The following is a 20,512-nucleotide window of genomic DNA, read 5'->3' as shown; positions in this document are numbered from 1 at the left end:
ACTCCTCATTTGTGTGTGTGTGTGTGTATGTATATCACTCCCCATTTGTGTGTATGTATGTGTATACATGTGTATATATGCATACCCCTCATTTGTGTATGTGTGTGTGTGTGTGTGTGTGTGTGTGAGGGGGGGTATGCGTGTTAGGGGTTTTGGGAGGGGTGTCAGAGGACAATTCCAGGGAGTAAGTTTTCTTCTACCTCTGGATTCATCTCCCTGGCCTTTCTGTCCTTATTTTATTTTGTTTTTATGTGTGTGGGTGTCTTGCCTACAGGCATGTGGTCTGTGTACCTCCACAGGAGGCCAGAGGAGAACATCAGCTCCCCCAGAACTTGAGTTACTGTTTTAAGCTGCTATGTGAGTGCTGGGAATTGAACCTGGGTCCTCTGGAAGAGCAACAGGTACTCCTAACTGCTGAACCGTCTCCCCAGCCTGCATCTGTCCCTTAATGATCTTGTGCCTTATGCTCTTGAGAAGGGTGGGAACTCCCGGAAGGGAAGCCAGCTCTCTCTTGTATCTGCAGCACTGAAGCCACGGTAGGCTAAATGCTTTCTCTAACAGTAGACACCTTATTGCCAAATGAAGTGTCATTAGTTATCATTTCTGTTACATTATACAAATATTTTATTTTATGAGTTATAAATATATAAATATTAAAAATAAAACCATTAAAAATTTATAAGTTAAAGCATGGCGGCTCAGGACTGCGAGTAATCCATTTGCATGATGCTCTTTAGTCTTTCCAGGAAGTCTTTCAGTGATGTGGACTTGGACTCATTCATGGTGCAGCTTATCTATAAAAGAAATGTTTCATTGTGTGAATACAGATTTGGGTCTCACTGTCGGGCCTGGGTTAAGCTGACTACGGTAGTCTCCAAAACGTGTTCAACCCAGGGCTTCCAGACTGTCTAGACTTCGAGCTTTGGCTGTCGTGAGGCCAGCAATTTTTGACCTGCTAGGGTCACTCCTGGTCGGCCATCACGGTGCCACAGTCTCTGAGGGGTGTGCCATGGACAGAGACGGCTGGAGCGAGTAACATAATGTGCAGGCTCAGACCTGGCTCTGCTGCCACTCGACCTGTCTGCCAGGGAAGCAGGTGCATTTCAGAGTGGTGACATCGTACATAACGAGTAACCTAGGAGACACCGTCCACGCCGGTGCTGCAGTTTGGGTCTCAGCTACTCCAGTCATTCATTGACTAGATTAGACCAGTCACCTCACTTAACAAAACCTTCAGTCTTCAGTCCCATCTCTTGGGGACAACTGGGAGGTGGTACAGAGGGTTGACATTATCCATCAGTGACTATCCAAGTCTGGGTTAGCCTCTGCCTTTACTCTCCTGGCCATATTAGGATGGCTGTCCACCAGGCCATCTTGTTCTCTACTTATCTGCCCACACCCACCTCTACCCAGGGGCCAGTGTGAACAAATATCATTGGTGAACACCATGGGCTCCACCCTGTAGGTAACTAGGTGTTTCCCTCCATCCCTGGGACAGCATCCAAAGGCTCCAGTGAGCTCAGCTGCTAAACCTGCTTGCTTGCTTTCTTTCTTTCTTTCTTTCTTTCTTTCTTTTCTTTTCTTTCTTTTTTTTTTTTTTTCTGGTGTTTTGAGACAGGGTTTCTCTGTGTAGCCCTGGCTGTCCTGGAACTCACTCTGTAGAGCAGGCTGGCCTCACACTCAGAAATCCACCTGCCTCTGCCTCCCAAGTGCTAGGACTAAAGGCATGTGCCACCAATGCCCGGCTAAACCTACTTTCTTGACTCTGGTCCAGTCACACTGGAGTGCATGCATTCCCCTCCAGGCCCTTGTCTGGTAGTCAGCCATCTCGCCTGCCTCCTCACTTAATCCAAATATCTGCTCCACCATTCACTCTCTTATTCCCATGAGCACACCTGGGCACTGTACTGCTGTTCATCTCCTCTAACTACTCCCCTAGAACGTTCCATGAGAGTGAGCAGGCACTCTCATCTACTGGTCTTCAATGCTGCTCTCATTGTGCCAGGTCACTTGCAAGCTGTTGCCCTACTCCGCTTACCGATGAATCCAGGCATCCCAAGGCCCGAAAGAGTCTCTGCAGCTCGGTGAGAACTCTAGAGTTCTTCTTCAAGCACGGAGTTTTCCCATGTTTTAAATAAAATATGCGAAGCACCTTGGAAGCCCTACAGATGAGCTCACTCTCTGTGGTGTTCTGCAAAGAGAAAGGATACAGGAGGCTGTTGGCTGCTTCGTTTTGAACTTGCCTGAGAGGGTTTTTTCTGCCCCAATGTCGATCTGCTCAACTTGGAATCTGTAGGAAAGTATTTCTGAAGATCCTCTCTTCGATATTTTATTGAAGGTTTTTATTGAAAACCTTGAGGTCAGTAAGGCCACACACCCCTAGGTAAATGGCAGAGTGGGGACACCTGTCTGCATCCCCAGTCTTCATCTTTCTACCCGGTGGGCTTTTCTTTTAGCTCAAAGTGCCCACAGGCACATATCTCTTAGCCAGATATGGCACTAGAACCTCTTTATGTCCACTGATGCTACCTGTGGCTCTACCCAAGGGAGAAGGCAACACTCATAGTCCAATGGAGGACTAAGGCATGTCCCTAGGAAAGCCAGAGATAGGAGTCCAGTGTAGACAAAGTGTCCAGGAGCCTGGTCTAGGCAGTCAGAGAAGGCTTCTGGGAGAGGGTGCCCTTGACCTGGGCCTTAGTAAGCCTTTGCCCATCATCAGGAGAGGTAAGAGCTCCTGGCTCTTCCTGTGAACTCAGATCTCAGAAGACAGAATGCACCAGTGGAGGACCACAGACAGATCATGGAGACTGTCTGAGTGTGAGCCAGTCTGTATTCCACTGAAGGAAACTGCTTTTAGCCTATGCACGACCTTGGCTACTCAGTTGCCTGCAGACCAGGGACTTCTTAGCTACTCTGATGGCTCCACCCTGGGCCCACTGAGCCAGCATGTGTGGTGATGAAACCTGGGGAGCCTTCGGCCCAAGCAGTTTCTAAACTGTTTCACTTTTCACAATTGCCCTTTTTTCTTTTTTTGGTTTTTCGAGACAGGGTTTCTCTGTGTAGCCCTGGCTGTCCTGGAACTCACTTTGTAGACCAGGCTGGCCTCGAACTCAGAAATCCACCTGCCTCTGCCTCCCGAGTGCTGGGATTAAACAATTGCCTCCCCCCCCCAACTATTAGGGTTTATTTAACAAAAATGAATTCACTAATCCCACCGCCAGAGAGAACTCTTACACTGCTAAGACTTGGGTAAATATCAGAACTGGGGGTGATCTCAGTGGTAGAGCACTTGCCTAGCATGTGTGAGAGTCTGGGATCAATACAGCAACAAACAAACTAACAAACAAAACAAAACCACCCTCTCTACCATCGTGTCGCCACCAGCCTCGTTGGGGCCCATGAAAACTTAGTCCTATCCCTACTACAGTTCTTTATCTGTAATTGGGCCCCAATCTAGTCAGTCAGTGCTCTAGATGAGGCACTGTGTCATAAATAACCAAGTGGGGCCGGAGGAGACGGCTCGGGGGCCAGAGTGCTTGCCTTGCAACCATGAAGACCTGAGTTCAATTCTTAGAACCTGCTTATTTTTTGTTTTTTGTTTTCTTAAAAAACAGCTGGATGTGATTGTGTACCTTACAGGAGAGGTGGAGAGACAGGAGGCTTCCTGGGCAGCCAGCTTGGCCTATTGCCAAGTTCCAGGCCAATTAGGGCCTGTGTTTGAAAGAGAGAGAGAGAGAGAGAGAGAGAGAGAGAGAGAGAGAGAGAGAGAGAGAGAGAGAAAGAGAGAGAGAAAGAAGGAAGGAGACAGCAATATAGAAGGTGCTACTATGTGCACAAACACACGTGTATTCACGTATTCATGCATGTGCATGCATGTGAACAAGCACAGATGCATGAACACACACACACATGCACGCACACACACACACACACCACACACAGTGTATCTCAAGGACTTCAGTCTTAAACACTCTTTTTTAAAATTGGAACTAAGCCAGCCAATGGAACCCTCAGAATCTCTTCCCAGAACAGCCAGCTTGGTGCCTGCCACTTGCTTATCCTCGAATGGCCATCAGCAATCCAGCTGGTATTGCCTGTGACACCCGAGATTCACCTCATCACACTCCTCCTTAAGCCAACAGGGTTACCCAACTTGGAGATGCTGGGACTTTTGATCCCCAAAAGAGTTAAAGTAAAGGTACTAGATTTTGGCAAGGTAGTCTTTTGGGAACCCTAAAGAAGTAGTCCCCTTCATATCACTTTTGAGGAGTGTGAATAAGCCACACTGTGAAGGTAAGCAAAATGTTTGGGAGACAGACAGAATGGGAGGAGGGGAAAACCAATTACCCAGGAGGCACTGAAGCAGCTCGGGGAAGGGCCACAAAACAGGCGAGTGTGAAGGAAGCCCCGAAGGCTCTTTTTCAAGCTCATGTAAATGTTGGGGCAGAATGGGTAAGAGGAAAGCCAGCATGAGAGTTAAGGGGTTTTGGGGAGTGGGTACATGCAGTCTTCCAGAACAGCCTCCCAGGAGAGGACCCAGACTTGGAGCCCTGTAGGCTTGCCTGGCTGATGGCCCTTCCTCAGACTCATTGCATCTCGGAAGCCAGGCTGTGCCTTAGGTCTGAGTCCTAGAGCCGTCCACAGACACTTTCAGTTAAATTCTTACAGCTGCCCTCATATGACCTCAGAATTAACCTTTGTTTCTCCAAATGTAAACACCGGACCTCCCACGTTTGTGAAGACCTACCAAGGGCCATTCTGTTAGTGGACGGCAGAATTGCAGCCAAAAGCAAAGGCTCTCACACCCAGACCCCACAATTCCTCTGGTCCCAGTCCTCAAGAGCTGGTCCCTGCCCTGGCATTTGCTAGGACAGGACAGTAGACTCAGTTTCTGGTAGGACTCAGAATTGGGAAATACTTAAGGTTGCATCTATAGAAAACAGTGAGATAGATAGATACTGATAGATAGAGAAAGAGATAGACATTTATGTAGACACATATATGCATATGAATGTACACATATATACATACATGTACATCTGTCCTTCAGAAACTCATCCTGCATCAGACTCCTGGAGTAACCTTGAGTAAAATGAGATCATCCAGATCGAGCCGGGAGGACAGATCTCTGGTGAAGCAGGATGAATCCTATCCATGGCTTGGGTGCAGGACTGTCACCCCAGCCACCCCACAGGTCTTTGTTCCTGACCTCATGTGAAAAGCAGGCAGTCTGGAGACCACTGGTAAGTCAAGACTTTGGGGCCTTTCATTCTCAGTGGTGTGTTTCCATGAAAACAGGAACTGAAGTGCACAAAGCTATTGATACAGCATAGCCAAGTCATATGTTTGTCAGAGAAAATGCACTATCAGCCTGTCACATCTGTCCCCTCCCACTACAAATGGAGGGGCGGGGGCGGGGCAGAGCAGCAGGCAGAAGGGGAAGAGAGATGTCCAAGCAGAAGCAGGGATGGTCAGACTCCAGCCAGAGGACAGCTCCCAGCTAGGGGATAGCTAGGGGAGTGGGGTGGAACAGTGAGCTGAGGAGGCCCTGCAGTGGGTCACCATCAGATGACTGTTAGGTGACCAGAAAGAGACCTGTAGGGACCATAGGAAGTCTCATAGACAAAGCAAAAGCCTTCTCAACCTGTAATCTTCATATCTGTATTTGAGAGAGTATTTTTTTTTCAGAAATGCATGGCCAGAGAGAGAGAGAGAGAGAGAGAGAGAGAGAATTTTCTCACTCAACAGCACAAATTGTGTATCTCCTATGATCTAGATCTAGATACCGTATCAAGCAAGGCCAGGTAGGAATCTAGATATCTGTACTCTTATCTGAGTTACAAGGAATAAATCCTGGTTTTCTCTGACTTGTCTTCTGAGTCTAGTGAAATCTGAAACTGAGGAGAGTAACTCAGCCTCCACAAAGGATAAAGGCACCTCCTTTGGGCCTCCTGGGTTTCTATCACAGACATTTCTCATTCAGATACATACGTGTGTGTGTGTGTGTGTGTGTGTGTGTGTGTGTGTGTGTGTGTGTGTGTGACCTTCCTCTCCCACCTCCAGAATATGCCAAAGCAGACCCCACAGGTCCACTTACCTTCGTTGCTGTAAGGACATCTGGCACAAGCATCTTGGTGCATGGCGTCTTGATACAGACAGGGGTAAGAGCAAAAGATAAAAGTTAATCCAAGCAGGACAGAGAAAGCATTGCTACACCTCCCATCCCCCACCTGGGAGACCCCCCTCTGCCTCCAAGGTGGAAGTAGCAGGGTCTCTTGAGCTTTGTCCCTAGTCCTGCCCCAACCACCTGCTGTCCGTCCACCTCTCTAGCAACTCAGCTCTCTAAGCCTAGAATCGCCCCGGCAGTATCACCTGGGTATCTGGAGAGATGGTGCCAGATAGGTACTTACCCCTTCTCCTGTGACCTCATTCAAAATGCCGATGATTTCTATCAAGTGATTGTCGTCGCATCCGTGGATATGGCTCCCGGTACATTCAAGAAAGAAGAGCAGGATGACAGCTAGCTGGGGGCTGAGACCCATCAATAGCTCTGTGCCGTCAGTGACGAGAGACAATTAAGTTTATCAAGAGATGCTAACAATGCAATGCTGGCAGAGATCTCTCTATATATAGAGTTAAAGTTGCTGAAACCAAGGGAAAATGAGTTTACATTGGAAAATTTTATTACACCAGATTGTCAGTTACTCTGGGCCAATCAGCACCTCTCTTCCAGGAGAAAAAAGAGAAACAGGTAAATTTTCCTGTGAAATCAGACCAATTGGAAAATGAAACACCCCCTTTTTTTTTTTAAATCTACAAAGTTTCAGCATAGGAAATTACACCATAGTCGGCCTTTCAGACTAATCTTATCAGCGTAGGGTTGCCACTGGCTCTCCTCCTGCAGAGAAGGAAGAGGTCACAGGTGTCCGAGGGTGCTGGTGTCGCCCTGGGGAAAGACAGAGTAATATCAAGAAAGTCTGCCTTACGCACACCTGGGCCTAGCTGCTTCCTGCTATGGGGGCCCCTTGGAAACTCTGATATCTTGGGAAAGCTGACTCTGGGGTCTTACCTCATAGAAGGATGATGGAGGCAGACCTTCTCGAATCCTAGCCCAGCTGATCTTACAAGGTTGTGGTCTTTGGAGACAGAGAGGTGACATGGAGTGGGGCAGGCAGGACCGTGGAATGAGGCTTTACCTATGTGGAGGTTCTGGGCAAGGTTGAAGATTGTTCCTACCTTAGACAGAAGCCTGAGAAATGGCTGATTTAAAAAAAAAAATTTTTTTTTAATTACTTCATGTGAGCGTGTGTGTATCTATGTGCACTACAGCATCAGTGTGGAGGTCAGGGGACCAGGTCTCTCTTTGCACCGTCTGGATCCTAGGGCTTGAACTCAGACTCACAAGCTTGGCGGCAAGCACCTTTTCCCCCTGAGCCATCTCACTGGCCCAAGAATGACTGGCTGCCTTTTCAATGAACTTAAAACACATCCTTCGGGCGGTGGTGGCGCATGCCTTTAATCCCAGCTCTCGGGAGGCAGAGGCAGGCGGATTTCTGAGTTCGAGGCCAGCCGGGTCTACAAAGTGAGTTCCAGGACAGCCAGGGCTATACAGAGAAACCCTGTCTCGAAAAAAACAAAAAAACAAAACAAACAAAAAAAAACCACATCCTTCACTAACCAGGAAACAGCCCTCTCTCACCCTCTCAGTCAGCACCCTGCCCCCAGCCCACTGCCTTAATCTAAGGAATGCAGGCCCTGGCGAGGTACTCATTGCCCCCCACCAGCAGTGAGCACCACACCCCTGCCATCTGCTTGGAAGCAAAGGTCTTTTTTACAGAGTAGAAAGGGTCTACATATCCCCCAAGTCCCTGCCTCCAATTCTGACTTCTCATTTCTGGAAGATCATTTAGAAAAATTTGTTGCTAAGGTTGTCATTGTATGTTAAATTGTTTTTCCATTACTGTTATTTAATTAATAAAAACTGAAGATGTTTATAATACATAAGCCTTCCTTCCCTTCTTCTTTCCTTCCTTCCTTCCTCCTTCCTTCCTTCCTTCCTTTCTTTCTTTCTTTCTTTCTTTCTTTCTTTCTTTCTTTCTTTCTTTCTAATTTTTAAAATAAAAAAAATGTGAAGGGTCTCACTCTGACGTCCAAGCTACCTAGGAACTTATGTAGGTAAGGCTGGCCCTCAGATTCATGGTCACTCTCCTGCCTCCACCTCTCAAGTGTTGAAGTTACAGATATAAGCCACCATACCCCACTTACAAATATATATATATATATATATATATATATATATATATATATATTAACTGTGACTGTTGTAAAGTTGGACACAGTCATGTTCTGTGGGCCTAGGGACACAGTCAGTACTTGGGAAACTGTTACCTTCCAGGCACTGATGATCGATAAGCAACAAGGCAAATTCCAAGTCTGTTCCCCTGGGCGAAGAGCCAGGATGAAGGCCTGAGCTCTCTTTGGGTGAAAGGGGGTTCATTACAAGAAAAAAAAAAAAGATTAAGCTGAGCAGTGGTGGCCCATACCTTTAATCCCAGCACTGGAAGGCTGAAGCAGGGGGATCTCTTGAGTTCAGAGCAGCCTGGTCTACAGAGTGAGTTTCAGGACAGCCAGGGCTACACAGAGTACAGAGAAACCCTGTCTAGACAACCTAAAATAAATTAGTAGATAAATGAGTTATTTACTTATGGCATGGGCTTGGTTTCCCTCTTCCACTTCTGTGATGTCCTACAGATCCTCTCAGCCACATGGTGAGCAAGCGTCTCCCCGATGAGCGTCTCTCTGGCTCTGAAGTTGATCCTTCACAGTACAGGTGGAGGAGTATTGTTTGTTTCAATTTGGCTTTTTTTTTTTAGAATTATTAATTTTATGCATCTGATTATTTTGCTTTCATGTGTGTATCAAACATATACCCGATGCCTCTGGGGTCCGGAAGAGAGTGTTGAGACCCCTGACACTGAAGTTACAGATGGTTGTGAGCCTTCTTGTAGGTGCTGAGAACTGAATGAGCATCCTCTGGAAGAGCAACCAGTGCTCTTAACTGAGGGTGGGCTTCTCTAGACGCGCATTTGAAAGGGCACCTCTAGGATAAGCAGCTATCCTGCCTCAGTTGAGCTTGGCTGGGGTTGAGCTTGCGCGAGAGCCAGGGTGGGGCATCGAGAGACTGATATCCAGCAGGAACTTGTCACCCATAGCTGGAAGAATCCTGCTAAGAAGGGACCCAGAAGGACACCTAGGGAAGGGGAAGGCTGGATCCCACAGTGTCCCTGGGGAAAAGAATAGACCAGTCAGGTTTTCCTCTCAGCACCTTAACTGCTGGGCTCTGTGGGAAGATGATAGTCAGAAAGGGATAGAGCGAGTCAACTCCGCTCAGAAGCAAAGTTCCATTTGTCTTGCTTGTTTCAGTGGTTGGATGGAGTCAGAGAAAAGAGTCTGAATAGTCCCAGACTCCAAGTCTTCCCAAAGAATAGAAAGGACGTCCAACGCCACCCCAAGTGACAGATTCACATTATCTGTGAATGGAGCAGATAAGACAGAGGCTGGAAAAGAGAGTGACAGCCAGCCAGTGGTGGTTAGTGGAGGGACAGGGCAGGCAGGTGACTGTCACAGACCCTCTCCAGCCCTTTGTGAGCAGAGAGCCACTGAGCAGTTTTGGGTACCAGAGTATGGAGTCCAGAAGGTTGGGGCTTGTGGCCTGGTTTCCACACAGTGAGGAGAAAGCTGTGCACCCCCTCCCCTGGGGCTCCTGTGAGCCACAAGGCTGAGATCCATGGAGAAAGCACTTAGCCCGAGTCACCTGATATACCATTGCAACATGACTAAGGAAAAAGACTCTAGCCCCCTCCCCCCACACACACACCCGCTGCTTGTCAGACCTAGCTGTTCTGTGTCCTCGCATGTGACTTTGGGCATACACTCAGCCTCAGTCCCCAAACTAAGGAGTGACAGTTGTACTTGCCTTGTGAGGTTGTTCTAAGTACTAAGTTCAGGTACTTAGTTAAGCACCCTGCACACAGTGGGTACTTCATTACTCATCACATTTTGGTTGGCTGAATGACTATAGTACTCAAGTCCAGACATTCGCGCTTTGGTCCTCACACTTGTTTCTGAGGAGTTTCAGTGTTGGGTTTCAGTCCTTAGATTTATGAACCCGGAAGCTGACTATGACGCACCATGAGCACTTTATTCAGGAAAGGGAGGTGGATGCAGGTAGAGTGTTGAGAGGGCTGTAGGAGTGGGTGTGCGCACACTGCGCCTAGGACTCTGAGAAGGGCCTGGAGCTTGGGTGACGCGATGCTGAGATGCAGCTGTGATGACCTTTCAACCTGCCGAGTCATTCCAGGAGGAAACTTGGTGTCCTCATAGCCCACTGGGCGAGGAAGACAGCATCACCTTCCTCAGCCGTGCCTAGCTCTCTGGAGAAACCGTCTCCACCCAGAGACACTTCAGCAGATGCTCAGACTTGCCACTAGGAAATGTCGAACCATAGTGTCACATGCACCGTTTTAAGGAGAAAGGAATGGAACCAAGCAACCCCGCTGTGTCCTTAGGCCTGGCTGGCTGTCCCTACAGCCTGCTTGCCCCAGCCCAGACTTGCCTTCCCTTCTCTCCCTGCAGCTGAGGAAGGCGCCCCTTTCAGCTCCTCAGAGGTTAGAAGCTGGGACTGGCACTGTGGGGCTGAATGCCAGAACCAGGCAAGAAGCCTGTGGAAGGCCCAGTGTGGTGTTGAGGAAGCCCTAGAGGAAGTGAAGGGAATCAGAAAGGGAGAACAGATGGATGGGGGCAGTTAGAATCTGCAGTTTCCTTGAGAGTGGCCCGAGTGTGAGAGTGGGAAGGAACCCCGTGCTTTGAGCGGCTTAGCAGTATCATGGTAGAGTTAAGACCTGGAGTCAGGACTCCAGTGAGGTGACTCAATAGATCAAAATCTGATGACCTGAGTTCAATCCCCAGGGCCCACACAGCAGAAGGGGTAACTGACTCCCTCCCTGAAAGTTGTCCTCTGACTTCCACACACATCTAAACATACACATATGCACACACATCTATACACACATGCATATGTACACACATCTATATACACATGCATATGCACACACATCTATACACACATGCATATGTACACATACCTATACACACATGCATATGTACACATATCTATACACACATGCATATGCACACACAAAGACTTGGAGTCAACCACCTCTGAATCCAGCTCCAGACATCTTTCTGAGTGGCTTTGAGAAAGTTATTCTGTCTGGGTATTCCAGTAAAACCGGCTGGCAGTAGAAAAGTGGTGTGAGAAAATCATGTGTGGTAATAAGTGTCAAGTGTTGGTGTGGTATCTGGCACATTAGAAAAAAATATGTAGGGCTGGTGAGATGGCTCAGTGGGTAAGAGCACCCGACTGCTCTTCCGAAGGTCCAGAGTTCAAATCCCAGCAACCACATGGTGGCTCACAACCATCCGTAACGAGATCTGGTGCCCTCTTCTGGAGTGTCTGAAGACAGCTACAGTGTACTTACATATAATAAATAAATAAATCTTTTAAAAAAAAGTTATTTAAAAAAAAAAAAAGAAAAAATATGTAAGTATACAATGTTTTTTGAAAGAAAAATATAAAACAACCCCAAACCCAGCTGTGATCATCACCAGCAGCAGTGGCAGCCACGGGTCACCACTCACGACGAATGCACGTTGGATTGAGTGAGAAGTCGGTTGCAGGTGACCCAGGAGCTTCTGGGAGTTTAGCAGGTGTGAGATATGGTCAGAGATCAGCAATGCTGAGCTGAGCGGCCTCTGTGGCTCTGAACACGGAGGCATTCCCATAAATGGAGTTATACTGGGTTGAGAGAGGCAAGGGGGATAAGACGTGATCCACTACCCACTGGTAATACCGGAAGAGGGGTAGGAGGCCTAACCAAGAGCTGGGCACAGGCAGGGTCAGAGCCCCAGGGAGTGGGAGTCTCAAGAAGCAGAAGTGAGGGTCACCGAGGCCCGTGGGAGGTGACAGGAGATAAGGGTGATGGATTGATAACACTGTGACATCAGCAAAGTGACTTCTCTGTGCAGTGGAACAGTGGTAAGCTGGGAGGACGGAGAAGATGGAGACCCTGTGCTGTGGCCTGAGACTCGGGAGGCCAGGCCGTGCCACGCTCCAGGAAGGAACATGGCGTCCACAATCCAGCTTTGATGGCGTACTGGAGCTCAGGTTTCTCACACATAGCGCATCCAGACCTCACGGGCTGCATCCACCCCAACCAGCTTCTGCTCTCACCTGGACTCTGGATCCAGTCCTTGTCACTAGGGGAGTAAGGAGGGTAGAGATGAGACAAACCGACCCTCACATGCTAACCATTGAGGCTGGGTAATGGATTCCTCAGGGGTACTTTTGTAAATATTTGACATTTTAAAAATAAATCCCTTAGAAGGTGGGGAGGTGGCTCAGCAGTCAAGAGTTTGTACCATGCTTGCAGAGGGCCCAGTTAGGTTCCCAGCACCCACATCAGTTGACTTTCCACCACCTGTAACTCCAGCTCCCAGGGATCTGATGCCCTCTCCTGGCCTCCGGGGGCATTGCACACACACATACTTAAAAACAACAACAACAACAACAAAAAAAACAACAACAACAACAAAACTGATTTGGGGCCAGGGCATAATGGTTCATGCCTTTAATACCAGTATTTGGGCAGCAGAGGTAGGAGGATCTCTGTGAGTTCAAGGCCAGCCTGATCTACACAGCAAGCTCCAGGACAGCCAGAGCTACGTTGTCTCAAACAAAACAAAACTAGAAACAAACAAAATCAAACCAAAAAGGTTGATATGTGGCTCAGAGGTATAGCTCAGTGGTAGTGCACATGGCTAATGTGTGCAGCTCTGCAGAAAAGTGTGCATGGGTTTATATTTAAGTACTGGGCTGGGAAGATGTTTCAGGCTAAGAGAGCTTGCTGAGCAAGCATGAGGGCTGGGTTCAGATCCCCAGCACCCATATAAAAAAAGCCAACGTGTTCCCACAGGCACCTGGAGCTCCCTCACTGTGGAGAATGGGGACAGGAGAGTGACTGGGCTCGCTGGCTGCCAGCCTAGCTCCAGGCTCCGTGAGAGACACTGTCTTCAGAAGATACTTGACCTTCTCATCTGCCTCTACATGTTGTACACAGACATTCGTCCACACAAACATAGAATTCATAGAAACTGTGTGTATATATTAACAGGCAGTAGATATCGTATGCATGTTTAATTTATATTATATAAAGTATAAACATGTAATTTGCACATATATTGCATACACACCTCTCCAGAATTAGACTCTCCCCCCTCTACTGCCATCCTGTCCCACCCGGGTCTCTACAGGAGCCTGATAAGCAGTCTCCCTGGCCCTGCCCTCTGCAGCCCTCACTACCAGAATGGCTCTGCTAAAATCTGATTCAGATACAGCTTGGCCTCAAGGTCTTAGACATTTTTCACAGTCCTCAAACTCCTGTCCCTCCTACCTATACCTCCTGAGTGCCGGAGTTAGGCTTCATGTGCTGTGAGTCTGTCTGATCAAGACCTGGGCCACTCCAGTACTCTCGTTTGATGCTTTGGTCTTGCTAATGCAAAGAACATCTCTCACACAGACTCTCCAGCCAGCCAGACCTCTGTTTTCACCCATCTCACAAGTGAGGTGCACTTGGCTTCCTGTGCTCTGCCCCAACCACTGGCCAGTGGCTTCTCCTCTGTGGCTTCCGAGGTGCCAGGCACCTCTGTGCTGTTGCTCTTTGTTGTCTCACTGTCTCACTGAATGTAACCTAACCTTGCTGTGCTCAGGAACCAGATCCGTGGTACCTGGTAAGGCTGTAGTGAATCCCTGCAGATGGATGGATGGATGGGAGGATGGGTGGGTGGGATGGGTGGGTGGGATGGATGGGTGGGTGGGTAGATGGATGGAGCTCTGTCTCAGAGTGGCACCTGAGACTTAGCCCAAGCAACAAGTTCTGCAATTGGAGACACCATAGAACTTAAAGCCAGAGTTGATTTAACCCTGAATTCTTGCCCTGAGCCTTTGGCTGCATGTCTTCTGCCTATGTCTTCGAAAGGTCCAGATAAGGAACCATGATCACAGACATAGAGAGGACCCTACCAAAGCACATGCACTAGAGAAGAGGGTGTGTGGACAAGTGTCTGTGTGGCCTTGGGCTCCTCTGTTCCCTGAGATGCCTGGGACGCTTTCTCACGAGAGAGAGAGAGAGACAGAGACAGAGAGACAGAGAGACAGAGACACACACAGAGACACAGAGAGAGACAGAGAAAGCGCAGTTGACATCAGCTGCTATTCTCATCTGTAAGGATCATGTGTCCCTGCAGCCTCAGCCTCAGGAGAGAAGGCACTTCTGGCAGGGCTACAGCTGTGACCATCCCAGACTGGATCCTTTCCTGGAATTGCTGAGAGTTCTAGGATGCTGTCCTGTCTCCAGCCCAAGTCCTGATCTGTCCCTTCCATGGACCTCAAGAATGTGCTTCGTACTGGGCAGTGGTGGCACACGCCTTTAGTCCCAGCACTTGGGAGGCAGAGGCAGGCGGATTTCTGAGTTCAAGGCCAACCTGGTCTACGAAGTGAGTTCTAGGATAGCCAGGCCTACACAGAGAAACCCTGTCTCGAAAATCAAAACAAAACAAAACAAACAAACAAAAAAGAGTATGTAGCAGGGAGGAGAACATGGAGGAGTAAAATAGATGAGAAATTGCTTTTCCCTCCGGATATCCCTGGAACTCCTTAAGAGCCGGCCTGGGTAGGGCTAGGAATCAGCCAGGAATCACAGGTGGCTGTAACCTGGCTGCCCCATGAGGGCTGCTGCCTCACAAGGGCTGCAGGAAGAGCAGTGCAGCCCCCACGCACTGGTCCACTGTGATGCTCAGAGCGGAGATGACGAGGTCTGCTATATTTAATTTTGGTGCCTGCGTCACCTCTGACCACACAGCAGCCCAGACAGGGCAGGACTCGGGGAGTTTCTTAGGCCCTCTGTGAGGGGATCACTTTCCACTCGAGATGGCACTGTGGAGGGGGAGAAAGAGAGAACAACAGAAAGTGAGGTCGTAAGTAGAAAATTGCTTCTGGGATTTCGAGTGGCTTCGTCATGGGGCCCTCCCTGGCTGCCGAGAAATCAGTTGATCTGGGAAAGTTCGTTGCAAGCCATGCGCTCTGTCGCTTTTGGGTGGAGCCGAGAAATGAATGAAGATAATGAGGCCTCGTGACTTTTAGTTTTCACAGTGAGAGGGGGCACTGTGGAGAAGGGTGGCTGTGGACACAGCTCTAGGTCTGACCAGCCTAAAGTGCCGGACCAGACAACCGGGGTTCCCCGTGGTCAGGACACTCAGCCTGGTGCGTGGCCAGGGGCACCTGCCACCATCTCAGAGGAGAGGAACGAAACAGAGCCTGGTACCCACTGACCGGCTGGCTGCCTGCAGGGGCAAGGCGCGGCTGCAACGTAAACATGACAGTGGATGGCTTGATTAGCCCCATCCTCCTAGCTCTCCTCAGACACCATTGTCTGACATAGGCCTAGTCCTCTGCACAGCTCCTCTGCATACTGAGCAGAGAAACCCCTGAAGTGACTGTGTTTTCAACACCTTGCCTGAGTAGCAGAAGTGTTTGTTTGCTGTGGAGTTCAACGGAAATTGAATCTCATTTCTCACCTGAGCCCCCACCCCCCGCCCCCGTCCCTCTCGCCTTCAGTGAAACCTCCTGAGCCCGGGGTGCTGAGGGGCAGCTCACCCTACGCTCTGACCAGCTCTGTCTCCCACTCACCACAGGCTCTCTCAGCTCTCTTCAGCTCCCCTGTCTCTGGCCTTGCTGAGAGTTTCCATTGCATATAGGAGAAAGTGCCCAGTGGCTTCCTAGATGTCCAATGGCTCCTCTAGGACCAAGAGTCAAGGTGATGCGTCAAAGTTAAATTTCTCCTGCTTCTTCCTCCTGCTCTTGCTCCTACTGGGACACCTCCTTGCTGTCAGCTTTTAGCGGCTTTGTCTTGTGACAGTGTAAGGAATCCTCTGTCCCCAAAGGGCCCAGTACTGCCTATTGAGAACCACAGGTCCCCCCCTCTGTCTGAGGCACAGTGTAGAAGTGTGAAGAATTGGAGCTGTGGACAGGATGAGCATACGACTAGCTGTGGACCCCTAGTGGTGAGACTTGGAATGGCTCCATATGCATCTTGTAGAGTGAAGGCTCCTTTTGGAACTGGACTGAAAGAAAAACCTCCTTCATTTAAAAAAATGTGTGTGTGTGTGTGTGTGTGTGTCCGTGTGTTTCTGTGTGTGTGTGTGTGTCTGTGTATACACAAATAAACGTTTAAACACATGTGCACCTGTGCAGCTCCATACAGATGGATGGAGACCAAAGAACAACTTTTGGTTCTTACTTTTGACCTTACTTTTTTTTTTTTAGATTTTTTTTTTAGGGTGGGGTTCAAGACAGGGTTTCTCTGTGAAACAGCCTTGGATGTTGTTGAACTCACTTTACAAATCAGACTGACCTCAAACTCACAGAGATCTGCCTGCCTCTGCTTTCTGAGTGCTGGGATTAAAGGTGTGTGACACCATGCCTGTAAGGAGCCGCCCTCACATTCGCCATTACAAGATGGCGCTGATGGCACTGACACCCGTGTTCTAAGTAGTAAACAAGCAAGCTGTGCATGTGCCGGGGTAGCTTTCCACGCCATGTGCTCTGCCTTTCCCGTGAGGACAACTCCGGCCGATGGGCTGCAGCCAATCAGGGAACGACACGTCCGAGGCGGAGGACAGTCCTCCATAAAAGGGACGGTTTCCGCCATTCTCTCTCTCTCTCTCTCTCTCTCTCTGGCCATCTCGCTCTCTCTGGCTCTCTCTCTGGCTCTCTTCTCCACTGGCTCCTGATGGGGTAAGCAATAAAGCTTGTGCTGCAGAAGATTCCAGTTGCCCTGAGCGTGTTCTTACCAGGGGGAACAAAAGCGCGGGCAATAAATGGCGCCGAAACCCGGGAGCTACTGCATCACGGGGAAGGAGCAGTTAATGAAGTGTTCCCGCAAAACAGACTGTTGAGAAGGATCCGGTGTGGATTCAGAACTCTTCAGCTGGGGAACTGTGGTAACGAAGTGTTCCCGCAAAACAGACTGTTGAGAAGGATCCTGCGTGGATTCAGAACTCTTCAGCTGGGGAACTGTGGTAATGAAGTGTTCCCGCAAAACAGACTGTTGAGAAGGATCCAGCATGGGTTCAGAACTCTTCAGCTGGGGAACAGAGCAGAACCAGAACTGTGGGGATGGGACGCGCGTTACAGCTTTACGAGGTATGTCTAGTCTTAAACTTTCTCTAGTGTTAAAAGCCCTTTTATTTCTTTTCACATGTCAACAAGTGGTTAAGGCAGGGTGGAGAATTCTGAACGAAATTCAAGACAGTCTATCAGAAGTAAAGCGGGGAGAGAGAGCAGGAAAAAAGAGAAAGCATGGCGCGCCAAATAAGTATACAGGCCTTTCCACGGGTCTTGAACCCGAGGAAAAGTTAATGTCAGGGAAGAATACCTGGGGAGAGATTAGAAGGAAAGAGGAGAAAAAAGATGAGTTTAAAGAGCCAGTTCTTAGTAGCTGTAAATCAGATGAAAAAATTAGCCCTTCTGAGAAAACAGACTTGGAGGAGGGAGCAGCTCGTTATGAGAGAGAAATGCGAGCTTATAGGTCAAGAAAAAAGCCAAAAGCGGCTGGCAAAGTCCAGCTTGCTGCTCGGCCTTTGGGCAGTCGGCTTCAAGGTCATAGTGCACCTCCGCCCTATGTGGAGCCCCCGCCCTGCATAGTACATCAGCCCTGTGCAGAGAGGCAGTGCGCAGACTCGTTCATTTCAAGAGAGAAACAAAGAAAGATGCAACAGGCATTTCCGGACTTTGAAGGAGCCAAGGGTGGGTGTGTTCATGCTCAGGTAGAGTACAGGCTTGCCGGCATGTCACTAACTTCTGCCGACTGGCAAATGATTGCAAAAGCCGCTCTCCCCAATATGGGCAAATATACGGAATGGAGAGCTCTATGGCAAGAGGCTGCACAAACGCAGGCCCGAGCAAACGCTGCTGCTTTGACTCCAGAGCAGAGAGATTGGACTTTTGACAGGTTCAAACCTTGGCAGCCACATCTAATGATTGGGCAGTTTTAGTTACCTCCTTTTCAGGACAAATAGATAACCATTATCCAAAACATCCAATTTTACAGTTTGCCCAAAATCAATCTGTTGTGTTTCCACAAATAACAGTAAGAAACCCACTTAAAAATGGGGTTGTGGTATATACTGATGGATCAAAAACTGGCATAGGTGCCTATGTGGCTAATGGTAAAGTAGTATCCAAACAATATAATGAAAATTCACCTCAAGTGGTAGAATGTTTAGTGGTTTTAGAAGTTTTAAAAACCTTTTTAGAACCCCTCAATTTTTTAGAAGTGGCTGGAGTGATTAAGCCTTCCAGTAAAGTTGCCAATATTTTTCAGTAGATACAATTAGTTTTGTTTGCCTCTCCTTTAACTGGAGAAAAGGCCTCACATGTGATTCAACATTGCCTTGAGGCATGGAGTGCTTGGGGGAAACCCAAACTACTTAAGACTGATAATGGACCAGCTTATACATCTCAAAAATTCCAACAGTTCTGCCGTCAGATGGATGTGACCCACCTGACTGGACTTCCATCTTATAAAACAGAAAGGGGGAGTCGAGGAGGCTTTACCCCAAGTACCAAGAGTGTCTGTGTCTACAGCACTTTTTACACTCAATTTTTTAAATCTTGATTCTCACGGCCATACAGCGGCTGAATGTCATTGTTCAGAGCCAGATAGGTCCCAAAGAAATGGTTAAATGGAAAGATGTTTTAAGTAACAAATGGAAAAGACCAGATCCTATTTTGATAAGATCCAGGGGAGCTGTTTGTGTTTTTCCACAGAATGAAGACAACCCATTTTGGATACCAGAAAGACTCACCCGAAAAATCCAGACTGACCAAGGGAATACTGATGTCCCTCGTCTTGGTGATGTCCAGTGCGACAACAACAAAGGGAGAGCAGCGTTGGGAGATACAGAATTGGACGGCTAAATTTAAATAGACCCTTTGAAAATTGAGACTTGCCCCACGCACTTGGACCTGTCCCTGACCAAAGGATTATCTCCCCAACATTTTCCTTCTTTAAAGAATGGGTGGGGGTGGAATTATTTGGAGCTGTTCTTTGCTGTGGATTAGTGTTGCTTCTCTGATTGGTCTGTAAGCTTAAGGCCCAAACTAGGAGAGACAAGGTGGTTACTTCCCAGGCGCTTGCAGCACTAGAACATGGTGCTTCCCCTGATATATGGTTATCTATGCTTAAGCAATAGGTCGCTGGCCACTCAGCTCTTGCACCCCACGAGGCTAGTCTCATTGCACGGGATAGAGTGAGTGTGCTTCAGCAGCCCGAGAGAGTTGCACGGCTAAGCACTGCAGTAGAAGGGCTCTGTGGCATATATGAGCCTATTCTAGGGAGACATGTCATCTTTCAAGAAGGTTGAGTGTCCAAGTGTCCTTCCCCCAGGAAAAACGACACGGGAGTGGACCAAGACCCCTTCGGGTGATGAGCCTGGGAGGAGGTTTTGTGTAAAGCCCCTATTTTGCACACTGGGGATTTGACCTCTATCTCCACTCTCATTAAAATGGGTGGCCTATTGCTCTTAAATAAAAGAAAAGGGGGAGATGTAAGGAGCCGCCCTCACATTCGCCATTACAAGATGGCGCTGATGGCACTGACACCCGTGTTCTAAGTAGTAAACAAGCAAGCTGCGCATGTGCCGGGGTAGCTTTCCACGCCATGTGCTCTGCCTTTCCCGTGAGGACAACTCCGGCCGATGGGCTGCAGCCAATCAGGGAACGACACGTCCGAGGCGGAGGACAGTCCTCCATAAAAGGGACGGTTTCCGCCATTCTCTCTCTCTCTCTCTGGCCATCTCGCTCTCTCTGGCTCTCTCTCTGGCTCTCTTCTCCACTGGCTCCTGATGGGGTAAGCAATAAAGCTTGTGCTGCAGAAGATTCCGGTTGCCCTGAGCGTGTTCTTACCAGGGGGAACAAAAGCGCGGGCAATACATGCCCAGTTGAGATTTTATTTTCTTATCTTACATGATAAGGGTTTGCCTGCATGTATACCTCTGTGCACCATGTGTGTGCAATACCCGTGGAGGCCACGAGAGGGCATCAGATCCTCTGGGACTAGAGTTATAGTCAATTGGGAGGGCTAGGCGTCAAACCTAGGGTCTCTAGAAGATTAGCCAGTGCTCTTAACCAGATGGCTCTGAGCCATCTCTCTAACCCTTTTTCTCTCTCCCTGTTTCTTGAGGGACAGCTGTTCCATGGGTTTCAGGGCAATTCTCCTGTCTCCATCAGTTGCTCCTCCTGTGTCTGATTTTTTGTACAAGTTCCAGGCATTGAACTTAGGTCATCAGGCTTGAATAGCAAGAGTTTTTTATCCCCTGAACCATCTCCCTTATT

At 48.6% G+C, this 20,512-nt stretch overlaps 1 protein-coding gene across 1 annotated transcript; it reads right to left on the bottom strand.

Moving 5' to 3' along the window:
- Nucleotides 1-698: 698 nt before the first annotated feature.
- Il4 (interleukin 4) lies at nucleotides 699-6,542 on the bottom strand. The gene is made up of 4 exons (XM_021178194.2): nucleotides 6,411-6,542; nucleotides 6,098-6,145; nucleotides 2,039-2,191; nucleotides 699-794 (listed from the first exon to the last, which is right to left on the bottom strand). The coding sequence occupies exons 1-4, from the start codon at nucleotides 6,540-6,542 to the stop codon at nucleotides 699-701; spliced, it is 429 nt and encodes a 142-aa protein (XP_021033853.1).
- Nucleotides 6,543-20,512: the final 13,970 nt, after the last annotated feature.

Source organism: Mus caroli, unplaced genomic scaffold, assembly GCF_978045245.1.
Source record: "Mus caroli unplaced genomic scaffold, Mus_caroli_1 scaffold_13, whole genome shotgun sequence".
NCBI lineage: Eukaryota > Metazoa > Chordata > Mammalia > Rodentia > Muridae > Mus > Mus caroli.
Note: the sequence above shows the minus strand (reverse complement) of the source record. Positions and strands in the feature narration are given on the sequence as shown.